At 49.7% G+C, this 18300-nt stretch overlaps 1 protein-coding gene across 2 annotated transcripts in view; it reads left to right on the top strand.

Annotated features, from left to right (window-relative positions):
* Positions 1-18300, top strand: part of EPHB1 (EPH receptor B1) — a 408429-nt gene that overhangs the window by 346190 nt on the left and 43939 nt on the right. For both annotated transcript variants that reach the window (XM_074370913.1, XM_010947708.3), the window contains 2 exons: positions 9406-9653; positions 17327-17542. In XM_074370913.1, coding sequence (XP_074227014.1) covers positions 9406-9653; positions 17327-17542 — 464 coding nt within the window. The remainder of the gene's footprint in view (positions 1-9405; positions 9654-17326; positions 17543-18300) is intronic.

The raw sequence follows: 18300 nt of genomic DNA, 5'->3' as shown, positions 1-18300 counted from the left end.
TTGTGCTGAAAGAGCTGATGTAAAGGTCAAGTTAAAAAAAAAAAAGAATTTTGTAAGGTGAAAGGTATACAGTGTAATTGGCAATATTTCCCTTCGCCACCTGGCAGATTGAGTGCAGGGGTTAGACTCTGGCTTGGATAATGGTAACACAACATGGGAAGAATTGGAAATCAGTTCTCCTTCCTTCATTCTGTTCCTTCCCTCCATCCCTCAACACAGTCTCATTGAATATTTTTTGCATGCTGGATGTGGAGTCCCAGAGGTGAGAAGACAGCCGCCCTGCTCTGAGGTCTGACAGTCTTAGAGACAAACAGACCAGGCGTGTGCTCACTGATTCACACAGCTCCCAGCACAGGCGTGTACAAAGTTCAGGGCCAACACAGAGCAGCGTCCAGCTTCTCAGGGAGTGAGTCAGGGGATCAGGAACACTTCACCAAGGAGATCGCCTCTGGCCTGAGTGTTCAAGGATAGAAACTAGTGGAAAAAAAAAAAAGTCACTTTTTGTGAAACTCATGAGAGTGAGATGGAAGAGGGAAATTAAATGACTTAAGGAGGGAAACGAGCGTGACCTTCCAGCAGTCATGCGCTGCAGCCAGCTTGCTCTGTCTCGCGAGAGCCAACAGTGTGCCTCTGTTTCCAGCCCCGTGTTCAGTGACATCGTGTTGGTAGTTTGACATCAGCCGTGGGAGGAGTGTTTATACCCTGAGAATCGGCAAATGCTACAAATCAGGGGTATTTGTTTCTTTGTTTTCTGGGGAGCTGGTTGTTGAATGCTTACGCGGACACCCAACGTGCAAGGTAACTTCAAAGAGGTTGCAGAGGAACTGGCCCGTTTCTGCTGAGTGTAGACCCAGAGGAAAGGGCTGCATTTGTGGCAGGAAGGATTAAGTTCAGAATTCAAGAAGATCCTCATTCATGAAACACTGATTCCCTGCCTGTGATGGTGGTGGACACTGGAAAACACACTCAATCCCTAACCATCCCGGCCCGACAAGTCATGGCCTGACACAGTCCCACTCCGCTAGAGGAGGGGAGGGGACAGAGCTAAGACGAGGGGCCAGAGAACATGTAGCCGTGGAGGTGGGAGAAGAAAAGGCTTGATGGCCAGAGAGGATACAGGGAAGCAGGTTTGGAGGGCCCCTGAGGATGTGGAGGCTTTGGATGGGCTAATGCTCTGCGCAGCACGTGAGAACAAAGAGGAGGCTGCTGGGGAGGCGTTTCCTGAGGGTAAGTTTCAAGGATTAAGCCTGGAGAATCAGGCTGAGGTTTAGAGATCTGGGGGCTGCGGTTTGGATTTGATCCTGTAGAAGTGCTGAGCGGGTGGGTTCTGAGCAAGGTGGGTGGTGGGAATGAGGTGGGGAGAAGGTGGTAGATGCTGTGTTTAGACTGGACTGGAAGCGGTGATGGGGAAGGGTGGGTCAGAACTAGGAGGCAAGGAGACCAGTTGTGGGGCTTGGAAATGTGGAGAGAGTTTGAGATGGCCAGTGCTGGGACCAAGGGTGCTCAGGAAGGCTGCACTGCAGCAAGTCAACTGATCTAAATCAGAATGTATCCAAACACAGCAAATGGAGAGGCTGGTGGGCTTGGTGACTGGCATTGATGGAAAGGCACGGCAGAGGGCGCAAGGTAATTTCACATGCGAGACTAGAGAGAGGTGGTGAGTGCGCTGGAAGTGGCCTGGTGGAAGGAGGAAGGCCGATCCTTCCTCTTCCTCCTGCCGGTGATAGGAATTACTGAAGTCGCTTGAGAGAGGGCAGCAGGCAATCAGGTTGGTGCCTTTGGAGAATGTCAGCTCTTGGTAACCATGAATCTAATAGGAGTCCCCAGGATTTGACCTGTGGAGTTCTGATCCACTGGTTAATTCTGATTGGTTTGACCTGTAGACATGCCCAGAGCATAAACCAGGGCTGCTGGTATCGTTGGGCCTTATGGCATGAATAGCACTACTGGGTTGTGCAGTGTGCAACCGATATAACTGTATGTAGCAGCCCTGAGCATGACAAATGCACAAAAATATAGGTAGGGGTGTCACCAGAAGGTGTCATCCAAGGGGAGAGATGCCAACTGTATTTTAATTTGTAAACACATCCTCCCCTGACTCCAGCAGCTGCCGGTTCAGCATTTCCACAGATGGCTTGTCGTGAAGGAGAGGAGGCCTGCGGCGAGAGGGCTGAGTAAGGATAGCTGGGGGGAGGGAATTCGTGCTGGATACGGAGGCAAGCGGGCCAGCGAGGCCCACCACTTGTGCCTTAGAAAAAGAGGAGGGGTTTCTTGGGGATGACTTGGTAGAAAGTCACCTGCCAGCCTGACTCTCCTGGGCTCATTCAGAGTGAGGATGGACAGCGTGAGGGTCGCCTCAGACTGGAGCAGAGTCGCAGCAGGAAGGGTTTCTAGAGCAATAAATCAAATAGATGTCGTCAGTAATGATAATGAATATAGCTGGCACGGACTGAACCCTCACCGTGTACATACTTTACAAGCATAGTCTCATTAAACCCTCGTAATAGCTCGGTTAGCCCTGGGAATTAGCGTGTGTGTGTGTGTGTGAGTGTATGTGAGTATGTAAACTGGTAAGGATTTAGAGGACAGCTTGCCACAGGCCCTGCTGCCAGTTGAGCTAATGCTAGAGCAAGAATTGAAACCCAGAGATGGTTGATCTTAGTCTGATGAAGGTAACTCTCACTACCTGCCGTTTTCACTACTGTTCTGGAAAAAAGCAGCCAAGCACACAGGGACACTGCTCCTGAGAGAGAACTCTGTCTGGCAGCTTGGACTCCCCAAGCCCCTTGGCTGAGAATGATGGTACTTTCTCCTAGACTTTCGGATGCCCATGTGATGGTACCACAAAGTTGTCCCCCATTCCCTGGGGAGGGCACGATCTTCCCAGAACACCCTTGTCCCGTCCTTGGTCCGGTCCTCCTATTCTGGCTTGATCAGTTATTGCCTGAAGAAGGACGGTAATGAGGACCAAGATATTTAGCATTGCAAATCATCTGTGCCTGCTCTATGAAGGAAATAATAAGTAACACCTAGGTATATGGTTGTCTAATGACCACAAAAAGCTGTGAGTAAAGGGAAAACTCATTTGCTCTTACCAGCTAGGGAGTAGGTATTGTGGGCACCATGGCTATTAATTAGATTCCATCTCATTTGCCAATGCTGGTAGCCTGGTAATGGGTACCTGGGGAACTCTGCTGAGAAGGAGAAATAGGGTTGTGATCAATTAGTAATGTCTGTCCTGGGTGCAGGGTCAGGAGGTGGTGGAGCGCCGGCCATGGTCTGACTATCCCTGGATTAGCCACAACCGATCTTGCATGGGCTTGTCTGGAAATCATACTTAAAAACTGAGTTTAAATTCATTCTTCCAAAGTTTCTTTTCTGGTGGAAGCTTGAATTAGTAACTAGAAGCTCCGCTTTCCTTTTCTCTCCCCTAAGGCAGTTTGTGACTTCAAAATGCTGGTAAAAAAAAAAAAGAGGCAATTGTGTGTAGATCCATGCTACACATGGCCAACAGCTAGTGCTCGAAATACCTGCTGGCAGGTTGGATGTTTCATTTTCAAAAATTGAAAATTCTTCCCTTCTGATTTTATATATAATAGTTGAGGCATTTAATGCTGCTGAACTATTTTTTCCTCTCTCCCTCGATTTGTCAAGGAAGGTAGGGAAGAGGATCTGGCAAGGAGCTGAAACTTGTAGAGAATAATTTAGCAGCTGTCTGGGAGGGCAGTGACAGGAACTGGCTAAATGGCTCTCTGCTGACAGCTTCGAGGGCTGTGGTTCTCAAAATGGGGCCAGGCATCAGAATCGCCCTCAGGCATGTTAAAACCCAAGTCACGGGGCTCTCCCTACCAAGTTTCTGATCCAGTAGGTTTTGGTGGGGCTCGAAAATCCGCATTTTCTAAAAAAGTTGCCAGGTGATGCCGCAGGCTTCACACTTTGAGAACCACAGCTGAGAGCCACTGACACTAAGCTGGCCTGAAGCTGGTGAGGGGTCCTAGCCAAGAGGAGGTCCAGCTGTAGGCGAGGATCCAAGGTTAGCTTCCAATCTGAGTCCAGCCAGACCAAAATTAGGTTGCCTGAAATGACTGTCAGTCAAGGAGCTGCCTGAGAAGAATCAACCGTAACCACTACCCAGTCATTTCCTATAAGTGTCTATTTTAAATATAATGTTAATGCTTGATTTGTTGAACACATTTTTCAGTTACTAATTTTTATGGAAAGGATAAAAAATGGATGGCCATGATTTGGAGCTTATGTAAAAGGAAGGTCTTTAGAGCTCAGATCATGGCAGGTCAAAGCACCGCAGACCTCAGATTCTAGCCCTCATTACAGGAAGGGTGTTCGAAAAGCAAAATTAGTTGTCTGAGTCGAGTATAAGGAACGCAAAGTCAATCACAGGTGACAGCAGTCAGATGGTAAGCGACACAAGGCCTTGGTTTTCTGTTTGTTACTTGTTTGAGGCCCACTGACTCCCATTCCCTAGGAGCCTGTTGGGGTGCTGGAGGGCCGGAACCCCCAGACTTTAGTGTCCTGGACTTACCTGGATACACCCTCCATGCCCAGGTACCGGCCGCAGGGCTTCCTACACCCCTGGCAAGGCGCCCTGCTGTGTCTCTGGTCAGTCCCACTGGGCTGCAGAAACCTGCTTTCCTCCCTTTTCTCTTCTAGTACCCACCCTCACTCCCCACCCCGCATCCTCACCCACATCCCAACTCCCCATCCCTACCTCCACCCCCACACCCCTACCCTCACCCCACTCCCCACCTCCAACCCCAGTCCCCACCCCCCACCTCACTGCCCATCCCCATTCTCCACTCCCTACCCCACACCCTTAGCCCCATCCCCATCCCCATCCCCACCCCACTCCCCATCCCCATTCCCCACTCCACACCCCACACCCCTATCCCACCCCCGCTCCCCACCCCTGGCTGCTCTTTTTAAGTCACTACCCACCCATGTGGAGTTTACCAGCACATGGACCTCGCTTCATGTTAGGAAGGCCCTAAAGTACATCATTTCATCATTTCTTTTTGTCAAGCTGAGCTAAGGAAGCTGAGGCTGGAAGGAGGCACCTTGCCTGAAGTCAGGGGTGGGGCTGGAGTAGACGCCAGCTTCCTCCAGAGTTTCTTCTTGGCCAGACTTTGTCCCCACTGCACTGGGAGCCACTCAGTTAAGGGGTGGAGCAGAGCCTCCGAGTGAGGACAGTGGACCAAGAGACTGCCTCTGCAGTCGGTTTGAAAACCTCTGGGCTTGGAGAATAGGAAGCCATTCATTTGTCAGATACAGGAAAGGAGCGATTTTTACAGAATCACCATCCTTTAAGCCACTGCTTTCCAGTGATTATGGAGCAGGTTTCTAAGAGCCACCACACTGCTCGATGATAGCCATACAGAACCATCTCGGCCTACCCAGGGAGAGCACTTTTTAAAAAAGACTTAATTTTCTTAGAGCAGTTTTAGGTTCCCAACAAAACTGAGTGAAAGGTACAGAGATTTCCTATACCGTCCTGCCCTCGCACACGCCTGGCCTCCTCCATGATCAACACCCCCCAGCAGAGTGGTCCATTGGTCACGATTGGTGAACCTCTGCTGATTTCGTCATTAGCACCCAGGTCCACAGTTTAAGGTTCACTCTTGATGCTGTACATTCTGCGGGTTTGGACCACTGTGTAATGACACGTGTCCACCATCATAGCTTTCCATAGAGTAATTTCACTGCCCTAAAATCCTCTCAGGAGAGCACGTTTTTATTTGACAATTTTTAAAAACCGTTTGATGGCTATAGCGTAGCTCTAAATTCTCTCCCTACAGAAGAGGTAATTTCAGGCTAAAGTCTTAAGAGCGCAGCACCTGAAGACCAGTCGGCCACAAAGATTCAGCAATGACGTGGCATTTGTCAGTTAGGGAAGGAGAGCACGTGGCCCGCACGGTTCTGCGTGGAAGGGACTGCTCAAAGCCACACCGGCATCGGTTTCTTGCCTCTTTCTCTTCTTTCTCCCCTCTCACAGATACAAAGCCCACACTGTGTGTCAGACCCTGGGCAGCAAGAGGCAGCTTGTGCGTAAGCACTGCTTTTGAAAGAATTCAAAGGTATAGAGATGAATTCCAGTTACCTCAGGGCCTCTGGCGGGTCCCTGACCCGTGTGGAATATGCTTGGGTGGTTTTTTAGACCCACGGCTCGCAACGTCAGCTCAGAACCACCTGGTGACCAGGCTTCCTGGGCCTGTGACCGGAGCAGCCACCCAGGGCCCGTGCTCAGGAGGGCCCACGCTTGGTTTAAGGCTCTGCCATCACAGTCTTGAAATTCTTAATACATTTTGAATAAGGGGTCCTGCATTTTCATTTTGCACCAGGCCAGGGAGATTATGGAGCTGATCCTGCAGACAGCTTTTAAAGATGTCTGGGTGCCCAGAATGCACCCAGACCAACTAATCAGAATTCCTGGAGATGGGACCCAGGCCTCTGCACATTGTAAGCTCCCCAGGGGATGGCAGTGGGCAGCCAACTTTGGGAACGGCTGGTATAGAACAGAAGTGCTCACCAGGAGTGTGTATGTGTGTGTTGTGGGGAATAGCAGATTCACGTGGAACATTTTTACAAACTGCACAGACTGTTGTGGAGACAGGGACAAATATTCCGATTCCAAAATATTCTGATCCCACCCGACTAGCCAAGCAGGAACTTTTGATGAAGATGACATTTATCTATGAGAGAGTCCCACTGTGTCTGCTGTTCCCTGGTGGCTGAGTCGCTCTGACAGTAACCGCCTCTGAATGGTTAGGACCTGCACGGTTGGGGCACAGTGGTCCCCGCGTTGTGACCTCACATCCACCACAGCACTGTTCCCTGTGACACTTGCTAACTGGACACACCTACTAGGTTGAGGTGTCAGAAAGATGGATTCCAAATATCTATACACACACATATAGACACATACATGTACACGCCTATGAATATATACACACTAAGCACACTCTACACACACACATATATATACACATATATGTACACACCCATATATGGCAGGTCGCTGTTCCTCGGTACTTTTCTTGAAATTTTACTTTTCTAAACTACAAAAGCAATGCTTATTGTAACAGTTTAAACAGCACAAAAGTAACTAAATTAAGTTTACTAATCTACTCCCCCAATCCTATTCCCCCCATACTAGTGTAACCATTTTTAAAAATAACTTGAGGTTGAAACTAAACTCATTATGAAGTTTTTCTGTAGTGGCTTTCGGCATACACACACACACAGCCTGTCAGGGTGTCTACCACAAGATCACATGGTATCACTTGCTCTTTTCTTCTTCACTTAGCAATGTAATGCGGGCATCTTCTGAAGTCCGTACATGTCACTCATCTGTTAGTTCTTAGTAGCTTGTGGCATTTCTGCAGGACGGCTGTCCCGTTTTCCAGCCATCCCCCTGGTTATGGTCATATGGTGTTTGGCTATGGAAGGAGATACTGCAATAGACAGTCTTCTGTAAAAATGTAAATACTGGTACTTCTGCGTCTTCTGGACAGAGCAGGGGTAGCGCCTCCAGCAGCTGATAAGCCAGGAAGGGCAAAGCGAAAGCCGCACAAGTCCCTGCAACTGTGACACCTCAGCTTGTGCTGCTGTGCCTGCCACGGACCAGGCATTGCAGGGGGGTGCAAGCCACGGATGTGAAGGAGACTTGGTCTGACTCTAAACAGTCGTGATCGCAGTGAAAACCCAGTGTCCCACACACTGTACAGCTCAGGTCCCTGCTGAAAGCTTCCTGATGGTGCTTAAGCTCTACTCCAGCCCTAGGTTCTAGCAAGTTCCGCCGGCTCTGGAGCAGTTTTGCACACAAAGCCCTTTCATGCGGCTTCCTACCAGACCACGCAGCAGAAAATACAGGAGACTTTCGACGGAATCGCAGGCGTTGGCTTGCTTTTCTAATGCGGCCGGGCATTTATCTGGTTGCTCACAGTTGGCTGCATCATTTTCTTCCAGAAGCTGAAAGTAGAAAAGAGAGTTTTCTCATGTTTCTCCTCTCAGGCCTTTGACGTGTGTTCTGTGATGCACTTCAAGGAGATGCTAAGCTGCTTCACGTGAAAGAACTGAAGTTACAGAACCAAGTTACATCATAAAATAACTTTCAAAAGCACATTTAACGGGATTCGACAGATTTTTCTAAGCAGCTGTGAAATAGTGTCACCAGAATTGTTTTTACTCTTGGTGGTTTTACTGCAGAAGTGCTGAGATGCTGTGTGTAGCTCCCGTCTGCTTGGAAAATCCACTTGCTGTTGAGCCGCCGGGAGCCTTCAGCTGCAGCCCCCTCGGGTCTGCCCCGACCTTCCTGCAGGGAGCAGCTCTTTCCAGCAACCCCAGTCAGTGGCTGAGCGCAGTGGGATGCTGGGGCCTGGGCCTTTATGGAACGGGAGCTCCGTTCTGGAGCTCCTCATTGCAGTCTGGGCTTCTCCTTGTCCACTCCTGCCTCTTCCTTACTTTTCATGAGGTCAGGTCTGCATTGTGATCTGGGACTCAGCCAAACCCTGCATCCTCTCCCCTATATCCTGCACAGGGTCTGCTAACTTCCCTCCCTAACTCCTCAGTGTCTGCTTTCTGAGGGACCCAGTCGACGCAAACGCTTTCAGGACAATGTAGGAACATAAACGCTAGACTTCTCATTCAGAGGACTCAAGCACCTGAACGTGTCCCCTGGCCCCGGGACAGTCTTGCACCAGGCTCTGCTCAAAGTAAATTACGATCCCGCCGCAGTGAAACTGACTGTTTCATTTCAACTGTTCAGCTGGGACACAAATGAAAAGCCAAACGTGGTGAAAAACAAATTTGCAGACAGTCTGAAAATTCCACTTTAGTCGAAGCTTTCTAAGACCCTAGGTAAAGAATGTCTTTGGGTAGTCCTTCTGTGTTTGCCATGAACTGATTAAAGCCAGGACACCAGAGTTACAGTGAGAGGACACTACTTCACTTCTGCCACCCTAATCACCGTTCCACTTGGAGTATCGTTTTTTAAAAATTTTTTATTGAAATGGTATTAATTTACAATGTTAGTTTAAGGTGTACAGCAAAGTGATTCAGTTATTCATATACATAAATATATATATATATATATATATATATATTTTCTTTTCAGATTCTTTTCCATTATATGTTATTACAAGAAATTGAATATAGTTCCCTGTGCTATACAGTAGCTCCGTGTTTTTTATCTATTTTATATATAGCAACATGTGTCTGTAAATCCCCAAAGCCTAATTTATCCCTTCCACCCTTTCCCCTTTGGTAACCATAGTTTGTTTTCTCTGTCCATGAGTCTGTTTTGGGGGAGCATCATTGTTCTTGATAAGCCGCTTCCCCTGGTGGTCCCCCAGACTGAGAAGGAAGCGGGTAATGATTGCCTTCTTGTTGCAGGAGAGTTTGGAGAGGTGTACAAGGGGCGTTTGAAACTTCCGGGCAAGAGGGAAATCTATGTGGCCATCAAGACGCTGAAGGCCGGGTACTCAGAAAAGCAGCGTCGGGACTTTCTGAGCGAGGCCAGCATCATGGGTCAGTTCGACCACCCCAATATCATTCGCCTGGAGGGCGTGGTCACCAAGAGTCGGCCGGTCATGATCATCACGGAGTTCATGGAGAATGGCGCTTTGGATTCTTTCCTCAGGGTAAGGGCAGCTCGGGGACATGGGTGATGCTGGTGCAGTGGATGGTGGAGGACGGTGGCTGGATTGGGGAGAAGGGTCTGTGTGAGGACAGCCTGCCGCTCAGGAACCCCTGATGAAATGCGAGCAGGCACTGGAGATGTTAGCGAGGTGAACATATTTGTTGCTAAAAGGAAAGAACAAAGCAGAGCGTGCGGGCCCCTCGGCAGGAGGACGGCAGAGCAGGGCCTGGGTCAGTGCTTGTTGGACGAGCAGGGATGAATGGAGGAGGATGGAAAATGGCCATCGGCATCCACATGGATCACGGAGACAAGACATTGAGCAGCTACACCGTCCTGCGTGATTCACGCAGACGCCGGTGGCCTTCTCTGCCTTTTCCCCAGTGCAGCTGCCCTCCCAGCCCGCTCTCGTCATTCAGAGGAGGGTTCAGAGATAGAACAGGTTGCCCTTTTCTGATGCCTGGGCCACCTGGCCTCTGAGGAGGTGCTTCTGGGCAGCTCAGGGGAAGACTGTGTCACATGCGTCCACAAGTCTTTTCTGGGGTTGATACGGAGCTGTAGCTCCCAACCAGCCAGAGGTGGGGGTCCCTGAATGCTTCTGGTCAGGAGATTGATAAAAGACCATTATCAGGGCGTGCCCAAAGGCAGCCACAGCGGAAGCACTTACATTTCTGTGGGGTATCCCAGAGCTACTCAGGGGCTGAGTGATGGTGAGCGTGATGCTCGTGTGCAGGAGTGGATGGTCTCTTATCGTGGTGGGGGAGCCAAGGTCTGCCTCGCTGGGACCAGAGGCTCAACTGGGGACTTCTGGACATCCTGGGAGCACTGGGTCCCGGGGGCGGCATCAAAGAATGGGGCAGGGCTTTCTGAGCAAGGCTTCAGGGTAATACCAAGGAGCAGGCTGTGGCTGTCACCAGCGCCACCAAATAGTAGCTGTGGCTGCAGATCGAAGAGTCAGTCATTGAAACATTCATGAGGTGGCTGCTCTGGTCATGCCCTGTGCTGGGAACCAGGCCTGTAAGAGAGGAAGGAGATGTGGCTCTAATGCTGTGGGACACATCACCCCAAGACTTAGGTGGCTCAGCACCACAACGATCTCTTTTGCTCATAAGCCGGCAGATTGGGCAGGGCTCGGCGGGACACCTCTGTTCTGTGTGTTGTCAGCAGGGGCGGCTCCAGGGCTCAGGCCTGGGATCATCTGAAGGCTCATTTACTCATCTGTCTCGTAATTGACACTGGCACCTCTCCACCTGGCCTGCTAGGGCTTCCCCACGGCAAACTGTTTTCCAAGAATGCATCCTGAGAACGGAAGGCAGAAGCTGTATCCGTGTTGTAACCCAGCCCGAAAAGTTGCACAGCACCCCTCAGCCCCAGTGATGGGCCGCCTAGATTCAGGGGGAAAAAACATGTCCCCCATTTTGATGGAGGGCGGCAACCTGAGGGCTTCATAAACATATAAGGCATGGGGGTTCCGTCATGCCCATCTTCGAGAATACAACCTACCCAGGGGTCCCTTCCCCCCTCACCGGCCTTAGTGCCCAAAGCTCCCAGCAATCCTCTGCCTTGATGATATGCTTTGTTTTTGTGCCTGGAGTACACAAAGTATCACATAGAGAACTGAAATCTTCCTGAGGAAATCAGGGAAGGCTTCAAGGAGGAGAGAGAGAGAGAATTTCTCTGATGTTGGAGAAAGAGGAATTTGCCAGCTGGGTCAGGAATGGGCAGGTAGGCCGACAGAACAGCGGGACTGGGTGTTCGGAGGTCACGGTCAGCGTGGCCTGTTCGGTAGTCAGGCTGCGTGGTGGCTCCCACGCTCAGCAGCAGTGCTTAGGCGCTGCAGTGTGGAAGGGTGGCAGACAACTTGTCTCGAAGCTGCATTTGCACACACTGAAGCTACCTTTGCGGCAGGGAGCACACACTTAATGCCTCGTCTGGGTTGTCGAGCAGTAGTGGGTTTTGTTTTTCAGGCTGGAGGGTGACTGACGTGAATTGTGGGGCCCATGTGTGTTGCCTGGTACAGCTTCCTTGAGGGTATGGGTTATGCTTTGTGTTTTGAGACCCCAGCACCTGGCACAATGAGTACCTGGTAAATGCGAGCTGAATGAAGAGCATACAAGACCATTTCTGGAGCAGAAGCGTGTGGGCGTGCGTGGCAGGAGAGCTGGGGCGTCCTGAGTGTACGTGGTCCTTGTGGCCAGACCTCTCTTGTCAGGGCCGGGCACGGACCGTGCTTTCCTCTGGGCACTCCTTTGTGAGCAAGGGTGTCATGAAGACAGCCAGCGAGAAGTGAATAGAAGGCCATGTTAGCCGAAAAAGGCTTTTCTTGAACCAGCATCCAGACCCTTTCAGAAGGCATTTATTTCCTACGAGTCACCTGTCTGTGCTTCACAGAGCCACACGACATGACCTGGGGACTGTGATCAGACTCTCTCCCCAGAACATGCAAGGGAACATGAAGATTTCATTCTCAGGAGCCGACAGAAAGTCCAAACCCGGCACACCGCTGCTCTGCACGGGCCGATTTCTATGTGGGGGAGGGGAGGCAGGACCAGGGGGCGGGCTGGATGGCAGTGTTTTTCATGATGATGTGGCCCACGCAGTGGGGGAAAAGCCGAGGGCAAGAGAGGCACACAGGGAAGGAAAGGCTGGCAGGAAGGGGCGGCCGGAGCAGGCAGCGCCAGGAGGTGAGGGAAATGCAGCGTCTCTGCTCCCCGCGCGGCGTGGAGGCAGGTAATCTATAAATCTAATTTCAGCCTTACTACCAAACCCTGGAGCCTAGCAGCATTAATTGATGTATCTGCTGCTTGATAAAATTGAAAAGTGGGTCATCAGTTCAGTTCTGCAGGGTCCATCTTCTGGGAGGTAGTATAATTTTAGGATCACCATTCAGAGAAGCGAAGAAAAGGGTTAGTCTTCCATTTGTGCACCTGTTCCCTCCCCCCTACACATCCCACTGGACATGGCGGCTTTGAAGACTGGCCACAGCTCCAGCTCCCGGTCAGTATCTCAGAGGACCTGGGAATCAGGTGTCCAGTGAACACACTGCACAGGGGTTCTCACAGCCCGCTCATCACTGCTCTCCCATTGCAGGACTTTGAATCTACATTCTGTAGGGATTGGAAACACTGTTATCTTTAACCACACATTCAGTGGGTTCATCATATCCTTTTTTTTTTTTTTTTTTTAAGGTCTGTGCCGTGGATTAGGTAGCATGCAAATCCATAATTAAATATTTCCTTCTTGGGGCTCTGATTCAGGGACTCAATCTTGTAGCTCTTCTGTAATCTTAGGAACAAGCCTTGAAGCCCTCCTCCGTGTCTTATGCCTCAGCCAAGAAGGTCAGTGTGCTCCTTAAAGCCTTCATGGCTAAAGCTTGGTTTTGTGGTTATTGTTGGTTCATTCACGGATGGTCATAACCAGAAGACTCTTGGAAGTCACTGAGCAATGTCAAATGGGGACTTTTACCATTCATGGGAAGCCCATTCATGGACTGGAGTTAGGGATCAGCAACCCAGTTGTCAGGAAGAGGACACTATACTGGGAGTCCTGAGAGCAAGGTCCTGCTTTGGGCTCTGCTGTGAGTCACCCTGTGGCCTTGAGCAAATCCATTAACTCAATTTCCCATCTATAAACTAAAGGCATTGAACTAGATGATTTTGAAAGGGCTCTTTCAGGTAAAAAAAAAAAAAATCTATGAGTCATTCTCTTCAAACAAATCAAATAAGGGTTTCATTTCCCGAAGTGGGTTCGTCAATGAAAGTTGAAATACCTAAATCCTTCCAGTCTAATAAAAGGGCCAGCAAGTGGCTTCAGTGAATTTACAGAAAAGCTATTTCAGCAGAAAGCACTTCATGAAGGGAAGAAAGTTTAAATCACTCCACCTAGCCTGTATTTCTTCTGTGTGCTGTGTTTTCACCATGTGCTCAGCGCAGGAAACAGATCCTCTCTCAGAGTTCTAAAAAAATGTGGGGGTTTTTTTCGTCTTGTTTATCTTTGTATGTTGATGCTCGTATCTCTGGAAGTTCTTTTGGGGGCATTTATACCAATGAGCTGACCGTGAAACAGCTGAACTTGTCAGAAAATCATAATGTGTTTGTATCTTTAAATTTAACCAAGATTATGAACACAACACGTATGACTTTGTCTTATCATGATACGTGATTTCCCTGCTGATCCTAAAGAAAATGTGTTGTAGAGTCAGCATATTCCAGAGGAAAAGGCACTGGTCAGGGATTAGAAAAGATTCAGATAAGAGTGGCCTGTTTGTGGTACATGTCTATACTTTGTTTCTATGGCTGTGGCAGACATCATTAATCAATCACAGATCTTCTTCCTACAAAGCTTATACACAGACTTCTCCACACAGCATTTGAGGCAGCCATTGCCAATTGATGAAAGATGGAATGTCAGTGGAGAAGCAATTTGGTATTTGAGCTTAGATTCTTGTTATAAGTCAAAATCACACAGAGTGATTTAAGGCTGATCACTTAAACTTTCTGGGCTTCCTTTATCTTCTCTATAAAAAAAAGTAATATTGCCTGCCTTGCCTACTCCACAGGACTGTTTTTAAGCATGGAAACATATTCCATGAATTATGACTTGCTATTCAAAAGTCAGGGAAGGGAAGAAATCACTGTTCATAGATTAATTAAGTCAAACTTCAGGCTGGCATCATTATGTCCTATTACAGTTAGGGTGGGGGTGGTTATTACAGAAACCAACCTGTTGAGCTCAGAATACACTGTGAACTAGGCTCTCAGAGGGCCATGATCCAAGGATGCCTTCCCCACACACCCAGGAAGCCAGAGGGAACCTACATCCCAGCCTGAATTGTCCTCCATCTCTTGCCAGGCATCTGGGGTACATGGGAGAGCTGACTCGTGAGATGTCATGGCCTTGCTGTTAATTCCAGCAATCGATGCTGCTGTCTTAGTATTCTCGGGGCAGTGAGCTAAGCCTTCACAGGTATTGTCTCATTTAACCTTGAATCCAAAATCTTAGGAAGAATGGGCACTATGTTCTTATTTTACAGATGTGGGAATAACTTGCCCAAGGACACACAGCCAGTGAGAGACAGAGCCTGCCTCCATCCCCAGTCTGCCTGGCTCCAAAGCCTGAACTTTTAACCACTTCTTGTCCTTTGTGGACCCCAGAAACTATTAGGACGACTGATTTAAATATTAAAACAAATCAGAAAATGAAGCAGCTCAAGGAAGTCTTCAATGACTTAAAGTAGAAACACAGACACAAATCTGCAAATGTTTTCAACCCTGTTCTCTCGATGTTGTTTCCAGCTACCACCAGTGCCCTCCCCAGCATCTACCTACAAGTGGGCTTCTTCAGGGAGACATTCATTTTAACCACATTGTCGTCCTCACTTAACAGAGGGAAAGTAACAAATTGAATTGAAAAAATACGACCCATGTGACTTGTGGCTGAAATCCATTTTCTAATACCCGGAAGTTGCATGACAACCTTCTGGGGAGGAAGATCCCCAGAGACCTACTTAGAAGAGTGATGTGCTGGGGAAAGCCAGCCGAGCTTCTGGAGGAGATGTTGAGTGAGGTTCATTAGTGAGAAAAATTTGCATCACTCACGGCACACCCAGGTCTGGCAGGTGGGCACCGTGTGTTGAAACCAGAGCTGAAATCAGCTCTGCACTTTCTTTTGGAGTTGGTTAGAGGAAAATATTGTGGAGAATACATTCTGGGCAGAGTGGGAGGTGGCTGAGGTTTGAGCGAGGAACAGCCTGTCTTGCCTACTCCACAGGACTGGTTTTAAGGATGAGTGCATCAAACTCAGTGTGTTCGGGGGTCCTTCTTCTGGTCAGGGGTGGGGGTCAGGAAGGAGTGGAGGGAATGTGAGTTTGCTCCACTCCTTCAACTGACTGTGGGTCATAACCAACCCCCAGGCTTGCGATCTTGCACGGGGAACAGAGGTCTTCAACAATTCACGCCATCACTGTTAGACTTTCTATGTTGGTTTTTCCCTAATAGTGTATTTTTATAACAGCTCTTTTATTTTCCCTTACTTATCTTTGCATAGAAAATACTTTTACAGGAGTGCATGCATAAACAATGTGTCGCGTCCATCCCAGTGAGATAATGCATGAGGGCACTGTGGACCATCTCACAGACAGCAGGTGCTCCGTAAATGGGAACTGCTCCCACTGCTTATGCTTCCTGCATTTCACACTGGGGCATTTCACAAGGGAGGGACTGCCTTGCCCAGGGTCTGTGTTCAGCGTTAACTAGACTAGCCCCAGGGTGTCCTGCCTCCTCCCACCTCCCCCAGGTCAGAGCATCTCAGTACCTGGGCCATGCTCTACCTCCAGAACACAGCTCCCAGCCCTTTGGGGAGCAGCTGCGGCTGGTCTAGATGGGAAAACGTGTTCTTGGCAGCATAGCCCAGGGTCCACTAATGTAACCAGTGTGTGCGGAGCCCAGACTCAGGGGCTCTGGGGAGGCAGAAGGAAGGCATGGGTTCATTCACAGAAGAGCCTGTTATCTAACCACGGAGGAGGGAGGGCAGCCAGGTAAGAAGCTGTGATTAGAGAGAAGGCGGCGCTTCAGGTTGGCAGGAGGCAGGCAGCAACAGCTCCCATCCACTGGGAGGGGCCACAGGTCCGACACAGGTGGTTCTTGTCCCCTCCTGACCTCCGAGCCCTTCTGAGGCAGGTATGGTTATACCAGTGTTAAGGAAGACACCTTAAACATTTAAATTCTGGGGACAGGAAGAGACATACCAGTCGTTCATCCAGCATATGTTTATTGACCTTTTCTGTCTACATTCATGTTCTCAGCACTGAAAATGCTATGGTGACTACAGGAGAGAGGGTTCTTGTCTCTTCTTGTCTCAGAGCTTAGAATCAAGCATCAGAGACAGACAGACAGACAGACACATACACACACACACACAGCTAAAACTTTTGATATGTGCTGAGGAGGAAAAAAAGAACGTGCACTGAAAGATAGTTGTTAAGAAAGTGCTAATTATGTTTAGGGGAGGGGACCAGCTACAGAGACATCCTCTTTGAGGAAGTAACATTTAAGTGGAGATCTGAGGCGAGTAAGTGTTGATTGCGGGGGGTGGGGGGGAAGCATGTGTAAGGGCCCTGAGGCAGGAAGGGCTTGGCTTGGGAAAGGAGTGAAAGATTGCCAGTCACTGTGGCTTTAGCACAGAAGTGAGGGACAAAGTGGCATAAGGTGAGGCAGCGGCTGACTCCCATGAGGCCCCGTGGGCCACACTGAGGAGTTTGGAGCTTTTCCTTAATGCAAGGGGAAGAGCTTCAAGCCAGCGAGTGACATGACCAGATTTATGTCTTACAAAGATGGCTCTAGCTGCCGTTAGAGGATGGATTCTACAGGAGAGGGAGAGGGAAGGCAGAGGGAGCCTGTTACAGGTGATGGATGATGATGAGTTCGTTGGAATGGTGGCAGTGGAGGTGAAGAGAAGTGGATGGATTTGAAATGAAATTTGGAGATGAAACCTACAAGGCTTGGAAAGAGAAGAGAGCTGAGCATCCAAGGAGAGGGATGAGGCTGGGAGTGGGGGAGGGGGTGGGAGTGGCTTAACCCAGCCCTGACAGAGGGACGAACAGTGGGATCATGGCACCTCGGCTTCTGTTTAACCCCTGAAGCCCATCTTGACCTGGATGCTGTTGGTGTCTTATTACAGCAAAATGATGGGCAGTTCACAGTGATCCAGCTGGTGGGCATGCTCAGGGGCATCGCCGCGGGCATGAAGTACCTGGCCGAGATGAACTACGTGCACCGGGACCTGGCTGCACGGAACATTCTGGTCAACAGCAACCTGGTGTGCAAGGTGTCTGACTTTGGCCTTTCCCGCTACCTCCAGGACGACACCTCAGACCCCACCTACACCAGCTCCTTGGTGAGTCCTTCTGGGTCTTCTCAGGTTGAAGCAGGGCCTGAGTGAAAGGTGGCTGCACGTGGCAGGGCATATTGGGAGGGGCTGGGGGCTGAACTCATCTGTCCACGGGGGGAGCCAGGTGCTGGGCGGGCCATTCATCCAGGAGAAACAGTAGCAGCCATTGTCCAGGTAAGCGTTTGGGCACAGACCAGGAGGAGGGGTCGGTGTCTCCGCTGAAGCCATGCTGTTCCTTGGCCAATGCAAGAGGACATTTTGGAACAGATGACTTGGGGGAATTCGAACATCTGGACAGTGGCATCAGAGTCCTCCGTCAGCCGGGAGCAGGCTCCGGTGGGGCTGAGCACTGGGTCAACAGGTAGACTTCTGGTCCCTTTCTCTTCTCCTCCTCCCTTGCTTGCAGACGACTTTAAGTACCATCTGCACCACGAGTACTCTTAAATTTGTACTTCTCACTCGGCCTCCCCGACTACAGCCCAAGCAGCTCTAAGCATCTGTGTCCAGCTGCCTGGTTCACACCATTCGATTTAGAACTTTCCCAGGCCCAAAACAGAGCTCTGATTTACTCTCCAGTTCCCCCTCCCCAGTCTCTCCAGCTCAGTGGTTGCACCATTCAACTCATGACTGAATCCTAGGAATCAGCCCTGATTTCTCTCTGTGCCTCTCCATCCGTGTCCAATCCCTCAGCAACTCCTGTAGGTTTCTATAAACTCTGTCCCTACCTGATTCCAAAGCATCATTCTCTTTCACCTGCACTGACT

This window comes from Camelus bactrianus, chromosome 1, assembly GCF_048773025.1.
Source record: "Camelus bactrianus isolate YW-2024 breed Bactrian camel chromosome 1, ASM4877302v1, whole genome shotgun sequence".
Classification (NCBI taxonomy): domain Eukaryota; kingdom Metazoa; phylum Chordata; class Mammalia; order Artiodactyla; family Camelidae; genus Camelus; species Camelus bactrianus.
The sequence above is the reverse complement of the archived record's forward strand: the minus strand, read 5'-3'. Positions and strand labels throughout refer to the sequence as shown.